Source organism: Rhipicephalus sanguineus, chromosome 4 (assembly GCF_013339695.2).
Source record: "Rhipicephalus sanguineus isolate Rsan-2018 chromosome 4, BIME_Rsan_1.4, whole genome shotgun sequence".
Taxonomy (NCBI): Eukaryota; Metazoa; Arthropoda; class Arachnida; order Ixodida; family Ixodidae; genus Rhipicephalus; species Rhipicephalus sanguineus.
In genome coordinates, this window is record NC_051179.1 from 88,335,682 (window position 1) to 88,354,051 (window position 18,370).

Here is an 18,370-nt window from a genome sequence, read left to right on the forward strand (position 1 = left end):
CAGCAACTATTGTGGCATCTATTACTCCTATATGTTGTATGTAAAAACCTATGCTGTGACATTAAATACGAGTTGCCAGTGATGTCTACTTGTCTGTTATGCAGTGTATGCATGCGGACACTACACGTATTAAGGTACCTTCGTCGGTTGAACAAGTTTTTCATAATCGTAGCATTGCACCACATGGCATACTCCTCTCACCTGGATTTTAGGAGAGTTCTTTCGGATACCCTCTACTGGTATCCTGCATTCAGTGCGTCAAACAAATCGTTGACCAGTAGAGTGAATTCCTCCGTGCCCTGGGTATTCTGAAGCCAGGCACCTTTTGCTCCCTGTAGATGTTCAAGCCAATAGCAACACTCCTGCTGAAAACTGGATATGAAGTGAGGCACTAAAGATTAATGGGCAGTCACATGGCACAAGAAGGCAGTCAAAAAACAAATTGAGCATCCAGGTTTCTGTCTGAAACTGCGGAAGCAAAAGTGAATAATCTGTTTTTGTGCAATTATTGCTCAGAATGGTTAACACGTACCTGTGCCGCAAGCCTGACATTTCATTCTTTGCAGGTTGCTTGGATTAACGTGGCAAGTTGTCAGCTTAGGCACGACTTTCAGTTGGTTATTCTCCTCCATCTTGTAAAGCAACTTGTAGTCATTGAAGTTGACTTTGTGGCTGCCAGCCTGAAAAGGAAATAAAGATACTAAAAAACAAGAAAGACGAGCTCACCATTTCTTAATAGTAATATCTTGTTTCCACATGTAACACAAGTACTACAGACCAAAAACTGAGTAACTCTCCATCGATAGAATTAAGTTTTATATTAAAATGATAGCAAATTACACTTACCATGCCATAGGTGTGTGTCAGCAGATGGTTCGTGATGCATTTTATCACATGTGGGACGTCACATAGGAAGTGCAAGAACTGTCCTGCTTTGAGTGACGGGTGCTGGATCTTGTTTCGGGCTTGGGAGAGCTTTCCACTTATTCCTAATGGGTCCACATTGAGCGATTGTTTCCAGCACCATCTGATACCACAGCTATGACTGAAGCTCCATGGCGTTCTAATTGAAGTACTGACTCTAGCACCATTTTCGAAAGCACAATACCAGGTGCCGCACCTTTCGTTGCAAAAGAAGCAATTGGTTGAACCCAGGGCTCAAAAATAGGAACAAACATCACAACAAGTGCATGATCTGCTAGTGTTCCATTTCATCAGGAGTGGTGTCACCAAAGTTAACAAAGCCATCAAACTTGTAGATCGATGAGTTGAATTCCACGCCTTGTCTGAGCTTGATTTCATCAATTAATATGGTCCCATAGTTGGACGTACCTCCTTTTTCATTAAAGTACGCTTGAATGCTCTCCAGTGCAACCTTATTAAAGCCATATTCACAAGGCATTCCTGAAAGAATCTGGTCAGACGACTGCATGGGGCAGCGCCAAGAGCTTCATGGACCTTATTAGCCTGTATGCCTTTGGGCAGGCAATCCTTAAGAGGAGGCAGTTCATTAGCCATGCAGTGCTGTATCGAATCCCTTGGGGAGCTTTCGCCTTCACTTAGCTTTAGGGAACTTTCAATGGCCATTTGCTGAATAGGTGGCAAGACGCTAAGTGCTTCTTTAATGTTGTCGGGCTCCGATTCCAATTTATCTTCCAGCTCCCTCACGTCGTGCAAAAGCTTCTTTGGTCGAACCGCCGCTCTCACGGCTCTTTTTTCGTAAAATGTTCAATTTTTGCTGCCGCTCCCGTTGCTTGCGCCCTTCTTGACCCTGCTTCCTGGTTAGCCTTATCTTCAGCTTCGAACAACGTATGCAGCTTATACTCTGGGTTAATACTTCACAGCAGCTGCTTCTTCCTTCGTATAGTAGCGCCCCTGCGCATATTCTTTCACAGCCTGTGCACACATTCAGTGCGTCAACACGCGCGAGCAGTTCTGTCAGGTGTGAAAGCACGGTGATAGTGTCAGATTGAAATGCCTTCGCAACACGCCCATGCGCGCTAACACTCACTGACATATCTTCAGCGACGATGACGCATTTTTCAATTACTAGTGTGCGTTCTTCAGCCTTTATTGCATAAAAGGCCACAAAAACTGCCGTTTTCATCAGAGGTGTCAATGCTACGCCAACTCGTAGACGGCAAACGAACATTTTCAACATCGCTCAGACTGAGCGCACCGCTTGCCAAAGTGACGCCAGAGTTATCCGCACAGTTTTCAGGCTCGCAGGGTGATTTAACTCGCTTCAAACATTTTCCTTCGACCGTCTTTCCTCGATCTGGAATCTTTCTTTTTTTTGTTGGCGGCTTCGAAAGATACGATGGGAGGTTAGGAAAAACTTTAGGCACACTTCCCTGCACAAGACTCCACTTACCGCGAGCGATTTCGACTTTTTTCCCGTCGACAATGTGGCTGTACGTTTTCAAGATGTCCTCGGTATGAAAATGCACATCGCAAACTTGCGATTTTTCCGTCAGCCTTTTGTCGAGACGGGGAATAGCGCGATCCCACGCTGCACGGAGAGCCGGATCACGTGGAGCCCAGAAGAAGTGTCTCGGGGAATTGTTAGTCCTATAACCGCTTGTGCATCCAGGCACACAACAAGTCGGCATTGCAGAAGAGCAAACATACACGCTACACAGGACACAACAACACGCAAAATCTCTTCCGTCTGCGTGCTACAACACGCGGACACTGCGCAACCACAGCCACACACACACGCGAACCGGCGCACGTAGCTGGAATGGCTGAAGCCTGTTGCGACAGCAGCGCCACTTCCAGCCACCGCTTGCGGCGGCGCCGCGCAACACCGCCGAGTTTTCAAACTGAAAGAAGTTCTATAAACGTTGGTCCGTCAGTGAAAATGACGCACTCATGGACGCCAAAAAAAAGATTTAGAAGAAAAAGTTCACTCGCCGGGAATCGAGCCCAGTGCTTCTTAGTACGCGACAAGAGGTGACTGGCTCTCTAGCCACTGCGCCATCGATGCACGTGCAACAGGTTCCACAAGCGCGCTTATATCTCTCACACATTCTCTCTCACGCAGTGCTCTTGCTTGGCGGGGCAGTCCCGCCGTCCAAAAGCGGTGAAGTACTGCGTCAAGACACTACCGAGCGCCAATAGGGAGTGATTCGGCGAATAATCAGTTATGGCGCATTCACACTTGAGAAGTGAAGAGAAAGCCAAAACGTCACAGCGGCCGGAAAACCGTGTTCGCGCGAGTGCACACGTTGAAATTTGTTCTGAACACCTGAATGCGCCCGCGGCCTTCGCCATTTGGAAAATTCATTCCATTTTGCCCCTTTCCTGAGCTTTTAATTTCGTACCAAATTCATGCTTTGCATGCGAAACAAGGAAAAAAATTGTTTACGCCTTTTCAAAACGTTCTTTCGCGAGATACACCAGCAAAAAACTACATAAGCGGACACGCCGGCAGCGGCACCGGTGGATTCACGCGGCTGTACAAAATCGAGATATATTGGGGCACGCCGACTCGCTGCTGCTGCACCTTCTTCTACTTCATGTCTTCTAGGTAATCTTAATCCAAACCAGGCTCTCGAGGAACGCGTCCTTGCCGAGGCTACGAGTTTTGTCGTGCTGCGCGAATAGTTCTCAATTGCGTGCATGTGAAAACTGCCGACGCCTTGGCCGCCATGATGACTTAGCGGCCAGTTGTTAACGTCACGTGGTTTCTTAGCTAGTACAGGCAAAGTAAATGCAGCTTACTTTTAAGTGGAAAGGCGTTCCGCTGTCGCCTGGCGGAAAAAATGGTCTCGGACCGACTTTTTCGCGTTAGGCTCGTCGCGTGGTTTTCCGACCGCTTAGGCGGCGAAGCGAGCGAATTTCCGGTGCGTTTTGCCGCTTTCGCGCTCTTCGCGGCCACGTGTGAAAGCGTCTTTGGCGTCTCCATGCCATCGAGGAATGCTGGCGGGGCTAGCATCGCGGAGTCGCTGTAGACGCAGTTACGTGTTTTGTCTATCGAGCCTTGTTAGCTTGTGACGGCTTGTTTTCCTAGTAGTGAAGCTTCCACATGCCCCAGCAGTGTTTCTCCGCCGCCAACTGCTTCGAGTGGCTGCACCGACTAATCAAACTGTGGCAATAAGCGCCACAGAAAGGCAACAACGTCGCCGCGCGAATGTCAAGCCTTCGTGAAGCGAAACACGCGCCATTCCCAAGCGCGACGCATTCGCGCCTTCACGGCTGGAGCTTCGAAACTCTTCTTCCCGAGTTCTTGAAGCGCATTGTAGCAGTGTATGCATGAGCCCCCTAATAGTGGGGAGTGCACAACTTCCCGTTTCTCTCCTCAACTGACGACGCTTTGAAGGGGTGCATAGAGAGTACCAGTGTTTTAAGTCGAAAGCCTTAGATGCCCCATCAAACACGAAAATGGACCGTTGGTGTAGGCGTCCTGCGTCGGCGCGGCCTGCACGAGTGATGCAGAAAATCATCATGACGTCACAGATCGTCAAACGTTGTGACGTCATCGTGGCGACACTATGAATCATCATGATGCAATCGCATGACATTGTCGCTTGGCCGAACGTTGGCCGATCACGGAGGCAGCGCAAAACCACTTTAGGTGAGGAAAACGTTCGGAGGGACGCGTGGTTTGATCGGCACATCGACTGAGAAGAAAAAGCAGAAGAACATAGATTTCGCCTTTGAGTAGTCTCAGGCGTTTTCATAGGGGACACTTTTAGTTTTGATTACATGCTTGATAGTACTATATTTGAGCGGGATTCGCGATATTCGGTGTACACGTGTGCGTTAACAACGTCAGCTGCCACAACAGTGAAATCATGATCATTGGCATTAGTCGTGGGGATGCAGTTGTGCCACCAGGCATCGACATGGTTACATCGGCGTCAAACGGTGTTATAGCTGCCCGCTAATAGACATTGTACAAGCTCTCACATATCAGTGCACAATTACGGCCAGCCTAGAGACGCGCACGGAACCGGAACGGCCGCGCGTCTTTCCAGTACGGCCGTACCACAATAGACGATCAACTACTTCTGTGATAGCACGTTTCGCTTTCGTGTTGTACCTATTCCTATGACTCAGGGAGCGCTCATGTTTTTTTTAACATGAAGGTGTTTTATGCTGGAGTGCACCAAGACATCAGTGACATATTTCCGTCACGAAATTGACGTCGCAAGAATGCACCCAATCAGATGGCAAAAAAAAAAAAACCTAAAGGAAAGTTCCTTCAACGGGAGTCGAAGCAGACCGCGACAACAGATGTCGGGCACGCTATCCGCTGCGCCATGGTCACACACGCTGGAGGCTTTACAAACGCGCCTTTTATGTCTCACACTTTCCTCTCACTGTGCTCGGTCGGTGGGGTGGTGTTCCCCTCTTGGAGCGGTAAAGTGAAGTAGTAAATTATTACCGCAGCTTCCGCGATTAGCTCCTGCAATGCGTCGTTGCTATGCGCCCGTCCCATTCGGCGCGTTTCCAATAGAAGTGCAATTTTTTCAACGCCTTAAGACACCGCGAGGCTGGAGCGGAAGCTTTGCTTTCAAGGCATTTGTTGTCTTACATTTGCGTGCTTTCTGCGAATTCCGTGAGACACTGCAAACAATGCAACTGTTGTTTTTATCAGGTTACTGGTGACATATGAGCCGTTGCTGCGTAAGGCGTATTTTCGCAGTGACTAACCTAGTATGTATCAAAAGTATCTATCATTATTTTTGGCTCGTTAGTATTTGTTGTCATATGCACTGTTTAGCTTTACCACGACTCATTTCTTTAGCAAGGAGAAAACTATCACATGACCATCTCGTCACAACCCGTGACTCTGTTGCGCACGCAACGTTATTCTAATTCGCTGTGGTATTATCGGCTGCAAACGAGGTCGCCTATACAACTACAATGGAAGAGGAATGACTGGACTGACGTATACACTGGAATACATATTTCTCAAGACAGATATGATAGCAGATATGCGCGCATGGACAAGTCTAAAAGTACACTTATTGCCAACGAATAAGTTGCGCTTTACATTTCGAAAGCCTCATTAACGAATTCTAGCAGCTTGACCACAGGAGCATAACTACATTGCTCTGAAATAAAACGCGACAATATGGCTGAACATAAATTCTGTGTCTCTGAAGCTTAAGTAGTACTGACAATCCACAGGGCCAGCTCATACAGATTCATTATTATGGCTTATCGCCAATAAAGAGACCAAATTGCTCAGAAGTGGAATAAATCGATAAAGCGTAAGTAGGTCTGACAATTGGGCGAGATTGTATCGATTCATGGTCATGAAACGACACCAGGAAGTAAGGCAAAATTACCTAAGCACGCCAATCGTTCACATAAAGGCAGTTCATTGCGGCGCATGTAGTATTGCTTTGTTTTGAAACATCGTGTTGGGTACTAAATATAGCATCTTACTCTCCGTTACTGCGATTTCACTGAAGAGTGCTCCAATAAAAAGTTTATTGATGCCCACGATAACTCACAGACGGAACATCTGCTCGTTAAGGAGGAATAAAAGAGTAGAGCGTAGCAGTTTGGTGAAAACTTATCTTGAAGTCGACGCTCCGTTTATAGTAACAGGTACGTATAACATTTAAAACTAATCAGATCCCGTGAACTCGCACAGTTACTAAATAAGGCCGGTATCGTAACTTCAAAACCGAGCCATTCTTGTACGATTGAGAATGATGTACCAGTTTATCCATAACGAACAAAAAGCAGTTCCAAGTTGCTTAGCAGAGACGACCCACTCTACGTAAACACTCACTATCGACATAAGCACTCACGACTGTCTGACACTCACACGCATTCACAATCGGGAATGAGGCGGACACGAAACGTGCCGTATCATTACACGAATTGGCAGGCGCCTCCTACCTTTGTACGTTTTGTGTTCGCACCGCAAAGTTTACGCTGAAGTTAAAGGGAGCCCGAACGTCGCTTCAGTGTCTGCAGCGGCCACGTGTCCTTTCGCCAGCGTATTCTTGAATAACGCCAGGTCGCATACTAAAGGAGTGAGCTGCTAGCTGTCGTGTGTTGCTGTCGCATTTACTGCTAAGCGCAGCGTTGGGGTAGTGTATTTCATTCCCACGACTTGTGGGCACGTTTATATCGGGGAGACCGGGAAGTGCATAAATAAACGCCTCAAGGAGCATGCCTATTGTGTATGATCGGTCACAGGGAGCAACTTAGCGGTGCATGTGAAGGATTGTAACGGTTGCGAGCCTTTGTATCGTCAGACCTGCATTCTAGGCAGGGAAAAATCAAAGCTTGAACGCGAACTGCTTGAGGCGTACCATATCAAAAAGACTGGACACGTGTGTATTAGCGAACCTTCTGTGCATATCACAGAAAAAGAGTGGCTGTTTCTTTCAGGGTGTGACTGATTAGCGGGTGGATGATAGGCTTCTTGTTGTAGCGTGCGCGCGTGCGCAGGATGAAGTGTTTAAATATACGTGGATGCGTAAATAAAATGGTTGTAAGTCCGGCGATGGTGTGTGCTTGAATGTGCCTTCTTCTTCGTCCTTGTTTTTTGAGCTTCGCTGGTTTCCTCGCACCTTACAAAACATCGGAATGTTCCTTGATTTAATCGTACTAAAAGACATACTTTGCGGGCGATATACTCTAGTGAGCTGTCAACTTTTGGTCTTAATGTGCATGAAAAAAAAATTATTTCTACGAAAAATGCAAAGCACACCTTGAGCAAGAAGTTTGGTTTTGGGAGGCTTTATGTGCAGTAAACGCCGTGCATTGTTCGCGAAGCCGGAGCACTTGCACGATCGCGTTCCGTTGGCTTTCGTTGGGCATGCTACCGACCTCGCGTCGCGGAAGGCGAAGAGGACCGCTACGCGCGTCGTGTTCTCCCTCTAGCCTTGCCGTTAATTCTCACAGGGCGAGCGGAAAACGCGATCGTTCTTGGCGCGCTTTCTCTTTCGCTCGGGAGCGGACACTTTCCCTTCAATTGAGCGATCACAAAGCGGTGACTTGAAGGGACCACGTAAAACAACAGTACAATAAAACTTCGATGTTTAATATATACACGATGTTTCACACTCTGTATTGTACTGGGCGAATTCCACGGAAGAGTTTCTCGGTTTACCGATTATTCCCTCCGGAGCTTCGCCCCACTCATCATCATTCACCCCGTGGATATGCTGTAATTTTTCCCTTTTGGAGGGTAGTAAATCAGGCGCGCGTCTGGTTAACCTCTTTGTCTTTCCTTCCTGTCCTCCTCTTGCTCCTTTTTTAGGGGCGAAGATTCACTTAGTCTAACCTTGTCACGCGTTCGGCGTCCGGCGTAAGGCGTAACGGGCAGTATCTCGCGAACAGTATCTCTCGTTACCGATACTTTGCAAACTGACCACTACTTCGTCTTTGCAAACATCTCACTATGATCCATCACCGATCCACTAATTCACCAAAAATAACGCCTTTATAATGAAGGGGGAACGGAAGCTACCTTTGCAAACTGACTACTACCTCGTCTTTGCAAACATCCCACTATTACCCATCACCGATCCATCCCTTCACTGACCATAAAGCCGTTATAATGAAAGGGAAACGGAAGCCACGTCTAGCTATCACTTAAGAATAATAAAATTGCTTGTATAAATACATACAGTGTTTGTCACGTCTTCGATGATATACTGGGCTATCGCTTTGATTACTGCTGGGCGAAACCACTGAAGATATCACGACGTAACCATGATTGCTTCAAGAGCTTCGACCAAGCTCTTCATCATTCACCCGTGGATATGCTGTGAAACTTTTTTTTTTTCATTTTACGCGATAGCGGTTACAGAGATCGAAGGTGGCGGCGGCGGACAACTACGCCACCAAAACCGGTTGACGTTGTAATCTCATGACACCTTGCGCCGTAAAAAGCTAGCACTTCCCGTACACACAGCGACATGGCCAAATTGGAAGCAAGAAAGCACAGCACAGGTAAGAGAAGTTCCATTAATCTGAAAGATGAACTTACGTGTTGAGCCACCCTCACAACACATGGCAGAAAGCAGAAATAATATCAGGAATGAGAATGTAATCTTCATTACGGGGTCTTATACCTATCTGCTTATCAGACCTTATTATCAGTTTATAAGTTAACCCATCCAAAATAAAGCAGTTCCACCTAAAAGAGAACGGTGAAGTGAAAATGAAGTTGTATGAGATTAACGTTTTCTCTCTGCTGCCTCATATCTAAATAGTTTGCCAATACTGCAAATGGTTAAATTTTAATCGAAGGTAAATATGAAACATAAAGGGCAAATTATGGCAACAGCGTTAGTTATTGAATATTGTTAAGAATGAAACAATTGCATCAGGAGGTTAATGCTCAAGTTGGTGTGCTCTCATCTTAAACGAATGAGCAGCGCGAAGAAAGGAAGGCGAGCAAAGGTGCGTCCGAGTCTGTCGTTGCTTTGCTCGTCCTCTTTTTTTCGCGCTCTGTACACGTTCAAGATGAAATGAAACTATTGTCTGGTTAAAAACTCACTACACAGTACAGTGGATCTTAAAATCTAGAGAAGTTGAGCACGATCAACAATCTACAAAGAATAACTTCACACCGTATGCGCTTTTTTCATCATGCCATGGTCACTTTATTCTGTTACTTTAATGCAAGTCATTATTGATAATGCCACTGTTGCAATCTTGACACACTGAGCAGGGAATGTCCTTAGAGCCAGTGGTTTGAAAACAGGAGTAGCCTATGTGAGGGCATTGCGAGTTCACGACGACGATCCATCTTGTCCAAACATTGCTTCTAGTGATCTTTCCTGTTGAATTATTTCTCATGCCTTCAAACCTGCATCTTTACCTGAGCATCCGTTTCGCTTCTATGCTGTGTTGCCTTGCAAGACGCCTATATGTTCGGAGTAATTTTGGAAACATTTCTTGCGTTAAAATGCAGGGTTTGAAGGAATCCCGTCTGGTCGGGAGGAGGCTTTCTAGAAAAGGAATAAACGCCGACCACAATAAAACACTTTAAAAACGAACAAGACGTTTCGGCTGCCGCACGGGAGCTTTTTTCACAAAGAAGTGTGAAGTCAGTTACGTATCAATAGGCGCCGCATGCATCGCGCATAAACGGGAGGAAAGTTTCCGTCGTTGCGGTTGAGTGTGCGCTCGGTCGTCTGTATTATCAAGGATTCCAGGCAATGGCGCGAAGACAATTTTCTTTCTTTTTCAGCGATGGTGGCGGTGTCCCAATCGATTACGTGGCCAGTAGATTGTGCGTGTTCCGCCAATGCAATAGACGCAGCGTTCGTTTTCTTGACGTCGTAGCGGTGTTGTTTCACTCTGGGCTCGAAATTTACCGTCTCGCCCAGGTAAACATGATCGCATCCGGCGCCAGGGATGTTGTATCCCACTCCGGGATACTCTTCTTTTGCCAATTTTTCTTTTACATTCACCAGCGAGTGCATTAGCCTGTTTACTGGAACATGGGCGATTTGCGCGTTGTATCTGCTCCATACCCGGGCCAAATATTAACTGACTCCGGATGCATATGGTACCGGTGCTCGCTTTTTTGGAGGTGCGTCAACATGACGTGCAGAGCATTACGGTCTCTTTTCAACAGAGCGAATAAACGAATCCGGGTACCTACTAGAAGTAAGGTCGTCCTGCGCCTTCATTACGTCAGCCGAAGTACCTTTTCGGTTTGAGCAGATCCGGTTTGCTCGAAGCATAAGTAAAGAAACAAGTGACTGTTTGTGGGAGGCAGGGAGCACGGAATTAAAATTCAAATAACGGCCAGTGTGGGTGGCTTTTCTATGCACGCAAAACAACATTGCATGATTGTTGCGCTTGACCAGTACGTCAAGGAAAGGAAGTTGGCCGTGATGTTCTAACTGGACAGTGAACTTGATAGCTGGATTATGTTATTCAGATGATTCGTGTAGGCTGGGAGAGTGCCCCTCTTATATATGCTGAAGCAATCGTCAAAGTAACGAAGAAAAACTTTTGGCTTAGGAGTAAAGAAATTTACGGCACGTTTTCCAACAATTCCATCGTTAAATTGGCGGCTGTAACTGATACGGCGGTCCCCATCGCTGTTCCCTGCACCTGCTTGTAAAATGTGCCGTCGAAGACGAAGTGCGTATTGTCAAAAGAAAACTTTAAAAGCCTTCGAAGGTCCGGTACATCAATAGGGCACCTCTCGGCAAGAGTTCCGTCCGCTTCGAGAGCCGCGGTGCATGTTTTCAAAGCTGTGTCCACCGGCATACTTTCGTATAAGGATGGACGTCCAAGGAGTCTGACATGTCGTTCACGTCCAGTATGCTGTTCCGCACTTTCTCGACGAAGTCTAAGGAGTGATGAACATGCGTAGAAGTTTTTCCCACGATGAGAGAGAGCACTTTCTGTATAAAACCGGACAATTTGTGAAGGCGTGAACGTGTGTAGTCCACGATGGGGTGCACACGCAAAATGCGAGTGCGCTTCATTTCTTCTCTCTCTTCCTTGAAGCAGGGTCATCTTTAGATAGACGTGTGAGAGTTGCTCCATACAGCTCCAAAACGAACCAATAAAGTTCATGCACAAACGGTAACCTTGAATAAGCGATCAATGTACCACGCTGTATACTGCGATTCTCTGGACTTCAGTTTCAAGAAATAGACAGTTTTCTGAATTCGTAAGATGACGGTAACAAACTTTTCCGTGATTAAGCCGCCGGCGCTGTTTTGCGCGTCTAGACCTTGGTAGCCCCTAGGAATTAAAGATGGAAATATCAGGGGGCTCAGTACTTGCGTGCGGTATGCTATAAGTTGCTCCGTATAACGTCTTAAAAAAAATACTCCAGCAAGTAGTATATCCATACTTACTGGAAGCTCAGAGAGGGCTTCAAACGTCAAAAGGAAAAAAAATATGTGTTTACGACCCGCGGCGGCTACAAGGCCTTAACGTTGATCTGACCCTCGAGTACAGTGCGCTATTCAAGGAAGGAATAATGTATTTCACCGATAAGTCAAACACAAGGTTTAGGGGCTGCTATGTAAAAAAGGAGAATTTACCGAAACGGGCCTTTCTTGCTGTTGGGAGGTACCTTCCTGCGGCGTCAATGCATGGAAACGTAATGACGGGTGAATTCTGAATAGTTTATATTCATGAACTGTGAACGCCGGTGGATTTTCATTCCCGGTATTTTGAAATGTCGCCAAGAGCGTAGTATGTAGAGGCCAGACGAAGTCCTCCCGCTTCAGCGTACATAAAACCCAAAGTTCAAGTGACACGCAGATATCCTAAATATATTTAGGGTTAAAGGTCAAATATTTCAATATCTCTATAAAATGTCAAGCTTTTTTGTAGTATAGAGCAATAAACCGACTTTTTTCTCCTGGGTGCAGAGTAATTCACTTATTCAAGCTTGAACGTTCCATTGAGATAAATCTCCTGGGGAACCATATATGAACGCTGCTCATTTGCCGACAAAAACATAGGAGATTGTATTGAGGCTGAACCGGAAGACAGCTGGCATCAAGTATAGTAACGATGGTCATAATTTCAAAAAGTCAAATTGTCGTTCACTGTGAGCTACCATCTTCTTTAGGCGCACGTTTCCCAAGTGACCCCCGCGATAATTTTTTCCACCACAAGGATATGCTCCGCCGAAGCACATGCGTTTTAGCTCCACCGTGTGGTTCGCACCATTCAGGCAGCCTTACCAACCAGGAAGAGATAGCCTTGCGGAGACACTGCGTTGGTGGGGGGGGGGGGGGGGGGGGGGGGCGCTTACTCTGTTGGTCCCCTGCGCCCTGCTGAAACATTTCCATGGAACCATTATGGATACATGTTAGTACTTCTCATTCCGAGCATACGTAGCTACAATCGAAGACCTATTGCGCACATGTCCTCGCCTGAACCTGGTACACGAGCGCTGCCTGCAAACACTGGGCTTTCTTCCCAAGAAACTGCAGTACTACGATTCTTTATTATGTGGGATCAACCAATGACCACTTTTCATGTACACAGCGGTTAAGAGGACCGTTGGAGCGTGTTGGGGACGGTCGGGACCACCAACTACCGGCGGCTGCAAAAGGTATCGCGCGGGCGGCGTGCGCGATCTTATTGGGGCAGTTTTGTCGTCCGCTAGCGTGTTGAATGATGCTACTTGCCAATAGTTGACATAAATTTCGAGACTGGGACGCTTTCGCAACTTCCTTTCTTCTATACTCGAGGGACGGGCGTGGTTACATTGATGTACGATTAGTTTTCTGTGGATTTGCGGAAACTGTAAACAGCAGGCTTCTGTCATTTTCGAAGGTAAGTTCATTTTTGTTGCATTTGCGCTCAGTACTTGAGAACTATGACAAATGAAAAAGCGTGTTCTATTTCATCACGAGCTGCATGTGTGACATGTTTCAGCAGTACGTGACTGCAGAATTTATTCAGCATACATGATAAAGCTGTCGAAACGTAAATGCAGGTCATTTTTTTCCGTTCAAGTTCGAACGAACATTAGCGAAAACCGTATTTATGTTTGTTAACCTATTTGTAGTACAATGACTATGTCACTTCTTTGTCACTTGATGAGGTAGTTTCAAGATATACATTAGCTTAAGCTACGTGTGTCGCGTAAAAAGCAGTTTTAGAATAGGGTACGCAGAGATAGCCTTCGTTGGGCGCATATGCGCAGTAGCCAGTTTTACAATGGGATACGCAAATATAGCGTACGTAGCATATAACACATGCCAGGCCCGTAGCCAGGGGGGTCCCTAGGGGCCCGCCCCGCCCCCCCCCCCCCGAAGTTTTGGAGAAGTATGCGTTTTTAATCGAAATAAATAATAAAAATAAGTGCTTTTCTCAGTCAAGTCAAGGTTTTCAGCAAGTGGGCCCCTCCCGAAAAAAATTCCTGGCTACGGGCAGACGCATGCGCAATGGCGATGAACGCTAACGCAAAGCTTTGTGCACCCAATTTGAAAACTGCATTGTTGGAAGTTATGGCATGTGTCATCTGTTTTATTGTGTGACTGAAGTTTGTGAATGAGGGAATTTTTCAGCGACAGCGTACTGCTTCATGGTTTCTTCCACAGTACTATCTGCATGTAACGACAGGCTGGACACGCTTTTCTGTTAGTTGCAAATTTCTGAGGGCATGAGAGTCAAAGACGCGTTTGACGTGGAGGAGTTCACCATTTTTTCTCAGTGCTGTGATTTCTCAGTGCTGCCTTGACTATATCGATGCGCTTTCGGACTTGTGGTTTATGTTTCCCCTGCACTGTTAACCTCCTCCTTTCTCAGTAAAGCCGGCAGCTCTTAGCAGAACCAAAAGGTTCTCTTGTGCGTCTTTTGTGCCTCGTTAAATATAGGAGGCTCGATCTCTGTCGCCGTACGGGGTTATCGACTTTTCAACTCTTCACACTGTTTTATTTTAAGTATAATAGCGAATAATGAAATAATCTTTTCTTCTATTTAATGCAGGTGACACTTGCCCTAGATGTTTAGAAACAAACGCTACGCCAACAAAATATTGCTTTCTTCTTTTTGATGCGCTGAGAGGTTTTAGTATGAAAAAAGATGGATGTCAAGAGATTGACATTTTTTTCTTTTCGTTGGAAACTTTAAAAACAAAAGGTCACACTTTCTAAAGCAGCTTATCTTTTCGAGCGTCTGTGTTTGTCGGCATCTCCATGAAACCGCACTAGGGCTATTTTGCTCAAATATGTTCGACGTGGAACGCTGCCCCATGCTGCTAATGGCACAACTTTCCTGTGTATGCCATTTGTAGTGTTCTTAGCAGACTTCCGGAAGTGCCTAGTGATTTCCCTCAAGTACCTGTGAAGTAGCCATGTGTTCAAACTTACTTGCCACACATTGCGACATTTTGACACTGACCAATGTGATGAAGGAAGTGCAATGCCCTGACCCACTTCTGACAATCCTGAGTTTATTCCTGTGTGCTTATTAAGTAAACAATGGGGAAGAGTCACCATTTCTTTAGCTTATGCGTCTTATCATCGTATTTGTTCTTTTAGCCTGACATTTTTTAATACTGTGCATCATAAAAAGAAAGTTGTTTTTTTTTATCAGGGTGGTATTTTCATACTCCTAAATTTTACTTATTCATTTTAGTAAGTGGCACATTCATTGTAATTTTTGTGGTCGTTTCCATTAATTTCCTGTTCACACATTTTGTTTTCGTGCTACAATTGTTTCAGTTGTACTTTTTGTTATATGTTGCTGTAATTTACAGTGTTCATATTTTCTGCTAGCTATGGCACATTTAGGGTTAACTGCGTGCTCTCTAGGGATGTCGGACCATAATTCCTGTGATAAATTTTGTACGCTGCATTTCGAAGCCTGAAACCGTTACTTCTTTAGTGGGCGCAATTTGAAACGTAGATGCTGCATCCAAAAATATTTTTACCTAACGTCTAAAATGGCGCGTTTGGTTCCGAACGTCTAGTCTTACTTCTGCAATGATGCCAGAGTTTTTTTCTAAACAATTTTCAGTGAGAAATGTTCCAATAGAGTCATGTTGTAAGAAAGTTCCTAAAAGGTCCATTTTGTGAGGAATACACTTCAGCAACAGTGATTTTGCAAGGAATTTACATTCTTTTTTATTACGTATTCTTGGCTGCGTGGGCCAAATATTATTTTGCAGTTTTTTGTTATTAGTGATTTCAACACATTGGAGTCTATTTTCACTAACTGTCGTCTTAAATTCAATGTAAAAAATATTTTGTGAAAAAAAAAACAAATTCTCTGGCAGCTCTTTCGCCACAAAATTTCTGTAAAGCTATGTTTTCTACTTTGACGTTTTCTGTGTGTTAACAGATTTTTTTTTCGCTTTACTTTACAGAAATTTTCTGCATAAACACAATGTTCAGTTGTGCTTTACCGAAAAGAACTTGGTTTTCTAATTTTATATCTTTCTGTTATTTCACTATTTTCTGTTTTATAGTACAGAAATTTTATGTTTAAAAACACGTTTCAGTTTTCAGACACTGAAAAATAGTGTTTTCTGTTTTCATTTATATGTTATTTCGCTAATATTGTCTGTTATCGTTTACAGAAACATTCGTTTACATTATGTATAAGTACAAGCTCAGATATCGAGTCACAAAGGCTATGTTTTCTGTTACTGCCTTCCAGTTATTTCATTACTGCATTTTACTCGGGAACATAATTTCTTATGCATAAATATCAACTTATATATATTGTCTTAGAAAAGCATTCCACAGTATTAAAGAGTAGTTATGCCACTTGTGCAAGCGATCCGCGAAAATATTTTTAGCCAAATACAATGGCAAAAATACCAATATATTGCGTTTGCATAATCCAAATATATTCCAATTTTTTATTAATAATATCTGGGGTCTTACGAGCCAAAACCATGATATGATTATGAGGCCCTTCGTAGTGGACAGCTTCGGAAATTTCGACCATCTGGTGTTTCTAACGTGAACTGACATCGCACAGTACACCGGGCTCTACCATTTCGCCTCCGCCGAAATGCGACCGCCGCGGCCGGGGTCGGACCCGCGACTTTCGTGTAAGCATCCGAGCATCGGAGCCACTGTACTACAGCAGCAGACATTGTGAACTTTTTGGAGCTACACCCGCGAGGTGTTGCTTCCACCACTCTAGTAAATAACGCAATAAAAACAGGCACGTTTCAGTAGATTCTCCTTTCATGATAAAAGAAACGAATCCTTGTTTAAGCACATGAAATGCTGCATGTAAACAGCTTCAAAATAATGAAAACTGCATACATGTTGTCATCGTAGATTCAAACTGGTTTAGAAAATGTGTAGATATACCGTATTTACTCAAACATAGGCCGTCCCCGATTCTAAGCCGAACCCCGAAATTCGCAAGGCCAGAAAGCAAAACTTAATCATTGCACTCGAATCTAAGCTGACCCTCCTACCCAACAACGCGCCACAACGTCATTCACTCTGCTCTAACATACTTACATGGGAGGCCTGGGTTGCGAATCTGGGCGAAACCACCTCCTCGTGGGCAACTCTCCTTAACCACATACTAACCATCTTAGGGGAGGTCAGTACAGCCTCACCCTAGGGCTCAGACCCGGACTTGGGTTTCGAAAATAAAAGTTTTCTCTCTCTCTATCTCTCCTCCCCACTTTCGCACATCGCTTTTCGAAAAAAACATCGGCTTACTTTCGAGTAAATACGGTATATTCATAATGACACTGCAAATTTTTCGTTGAAACACTTGGCATTCATAGTCTCGCATTAAGTTGGTCATTAGTGGTGTGAGGCAGCGCTGCTTTTTTGACTTCTCGACCTTGCTCCCTCTGTCAGGGTTCAGTGCTGCGGCTGCCCTAAAAACGAATAATGATATTTTTATGTGCACCAGGCCGTTGCATGACTATGCTGAACATAATGAGCCACACTGGGAACAACACTGATTATGTTGGTAGAGCCCTCAAGAAACCCTCGCATTGCCTCTTCAAGGCATGCTGTGTGGAATCAGTTAAAAAATAACCTCATGATCCCGATGAAGATTCATTTCTGTAAAATTACAATATGGTTCGTACAATGTCATTTATTGCAGTGTAAGGACTTTAAAGGAAATATTGCTTTTCACAAAGCAAGGTTCATGTGCTTTTAAACACTCAGCCAAATACAGTAAATGCTCATTAATTAGGATTTCAATGGTCTGGAATAAATGTCTGAATTAACCGAATGCCCAATTATCGAGAGCATCAAGAAAAAAATAAACAAGTGACAATAATAAAGTTTATATAAAGTTTAAATAATAAGTAAACAAGTGACAATCAATAAAGTTTCATTTTCTTGATGAATGCGCAAATCCAGTACGCATTTTGCATAACAGTAAAAGCCAGAATTTCTTACATTAGGTTCATCCACAATGAGACCTCGGCCCAAGACCCCGTGTATTAAGCCGAAACGTTTTCTCAACCCATCCCTTATTACGTACCTCCGCGAGCAACACCACCACGCCCACGTGATGATCATTTTGTAGCCGAAAAATTGGCCAGCAACTCATCGTTTGTCCATCGGAATGTAACAAGCGAGTTTTATGTCAACTTGCGGAGTGCCGCTGAAGGTCCTCATCTTCAACAGCTTCCGCCATGAGCTTTGTGACATTGTGCGCTCATAGCCCGAAGTCAAAACAAAGCTACCATGCTATTAAACAAAACAAAGGTGTCATTAAACAATGCATATCCTTGCTGTGACCAGAGAACACCGCCGAACTATCCGATTTTTTAAGTGCACACGCATGATTGCACAGTAGACACTATCGGTTTCACAATTTAGATCTGCAAAAATTATATTGAAACCATTGTAGCGCAGATAGACCCGGACAAAGTGGATGACGTGTCACTACGGGCACACTTTTGACCACGGATTTCATGGCATTGCCCCAGACAATCAGGGAATGAACATACTCA

General features: G+C 44.8%; 2 protein-coding genes across 6 annotated transcripts in view; one reads left to right on the top strand and one right to left on the bottom strand.

Moving 5' to 3' along the window:
• LOC119390394 (uncharacterized) overlaps window positions 1-12,048 on the bottom strand; it is a 164,017-nt gene extending 151,969 nt beyond the window's left edge. For 4 of the 5 annotated variants that reach the window (XR_007415812.1, XR_007415814.1, XR_005183303.2 and 1 more), the window contains exon 1: window positions 8,969-9,089. Coding sequence is in view for 1 of the 5 variants with exons in the window: in XM_049414822.1 (XP_049270779.1) it covers window positions 8,969-9,038 (70 nt within the window). In the remaining 4 variants the exon portion in view is untranslated. Of the gene's footprint in view, window positions 1-8,968; window positions 9,090-11,999 lie in introns of those variants that run through there. The other variant, XR_007415813.1, reaches the window with a different exon arrangement.
• LOC125758250 (uncharacterized) overlaps window positions 1-18,370 on the top strand; it is a 220,036-nt gene that overhangs the window by 162,506 nt on the left and 39,160 nt on the right. The window lies entirely within an intron of this gene.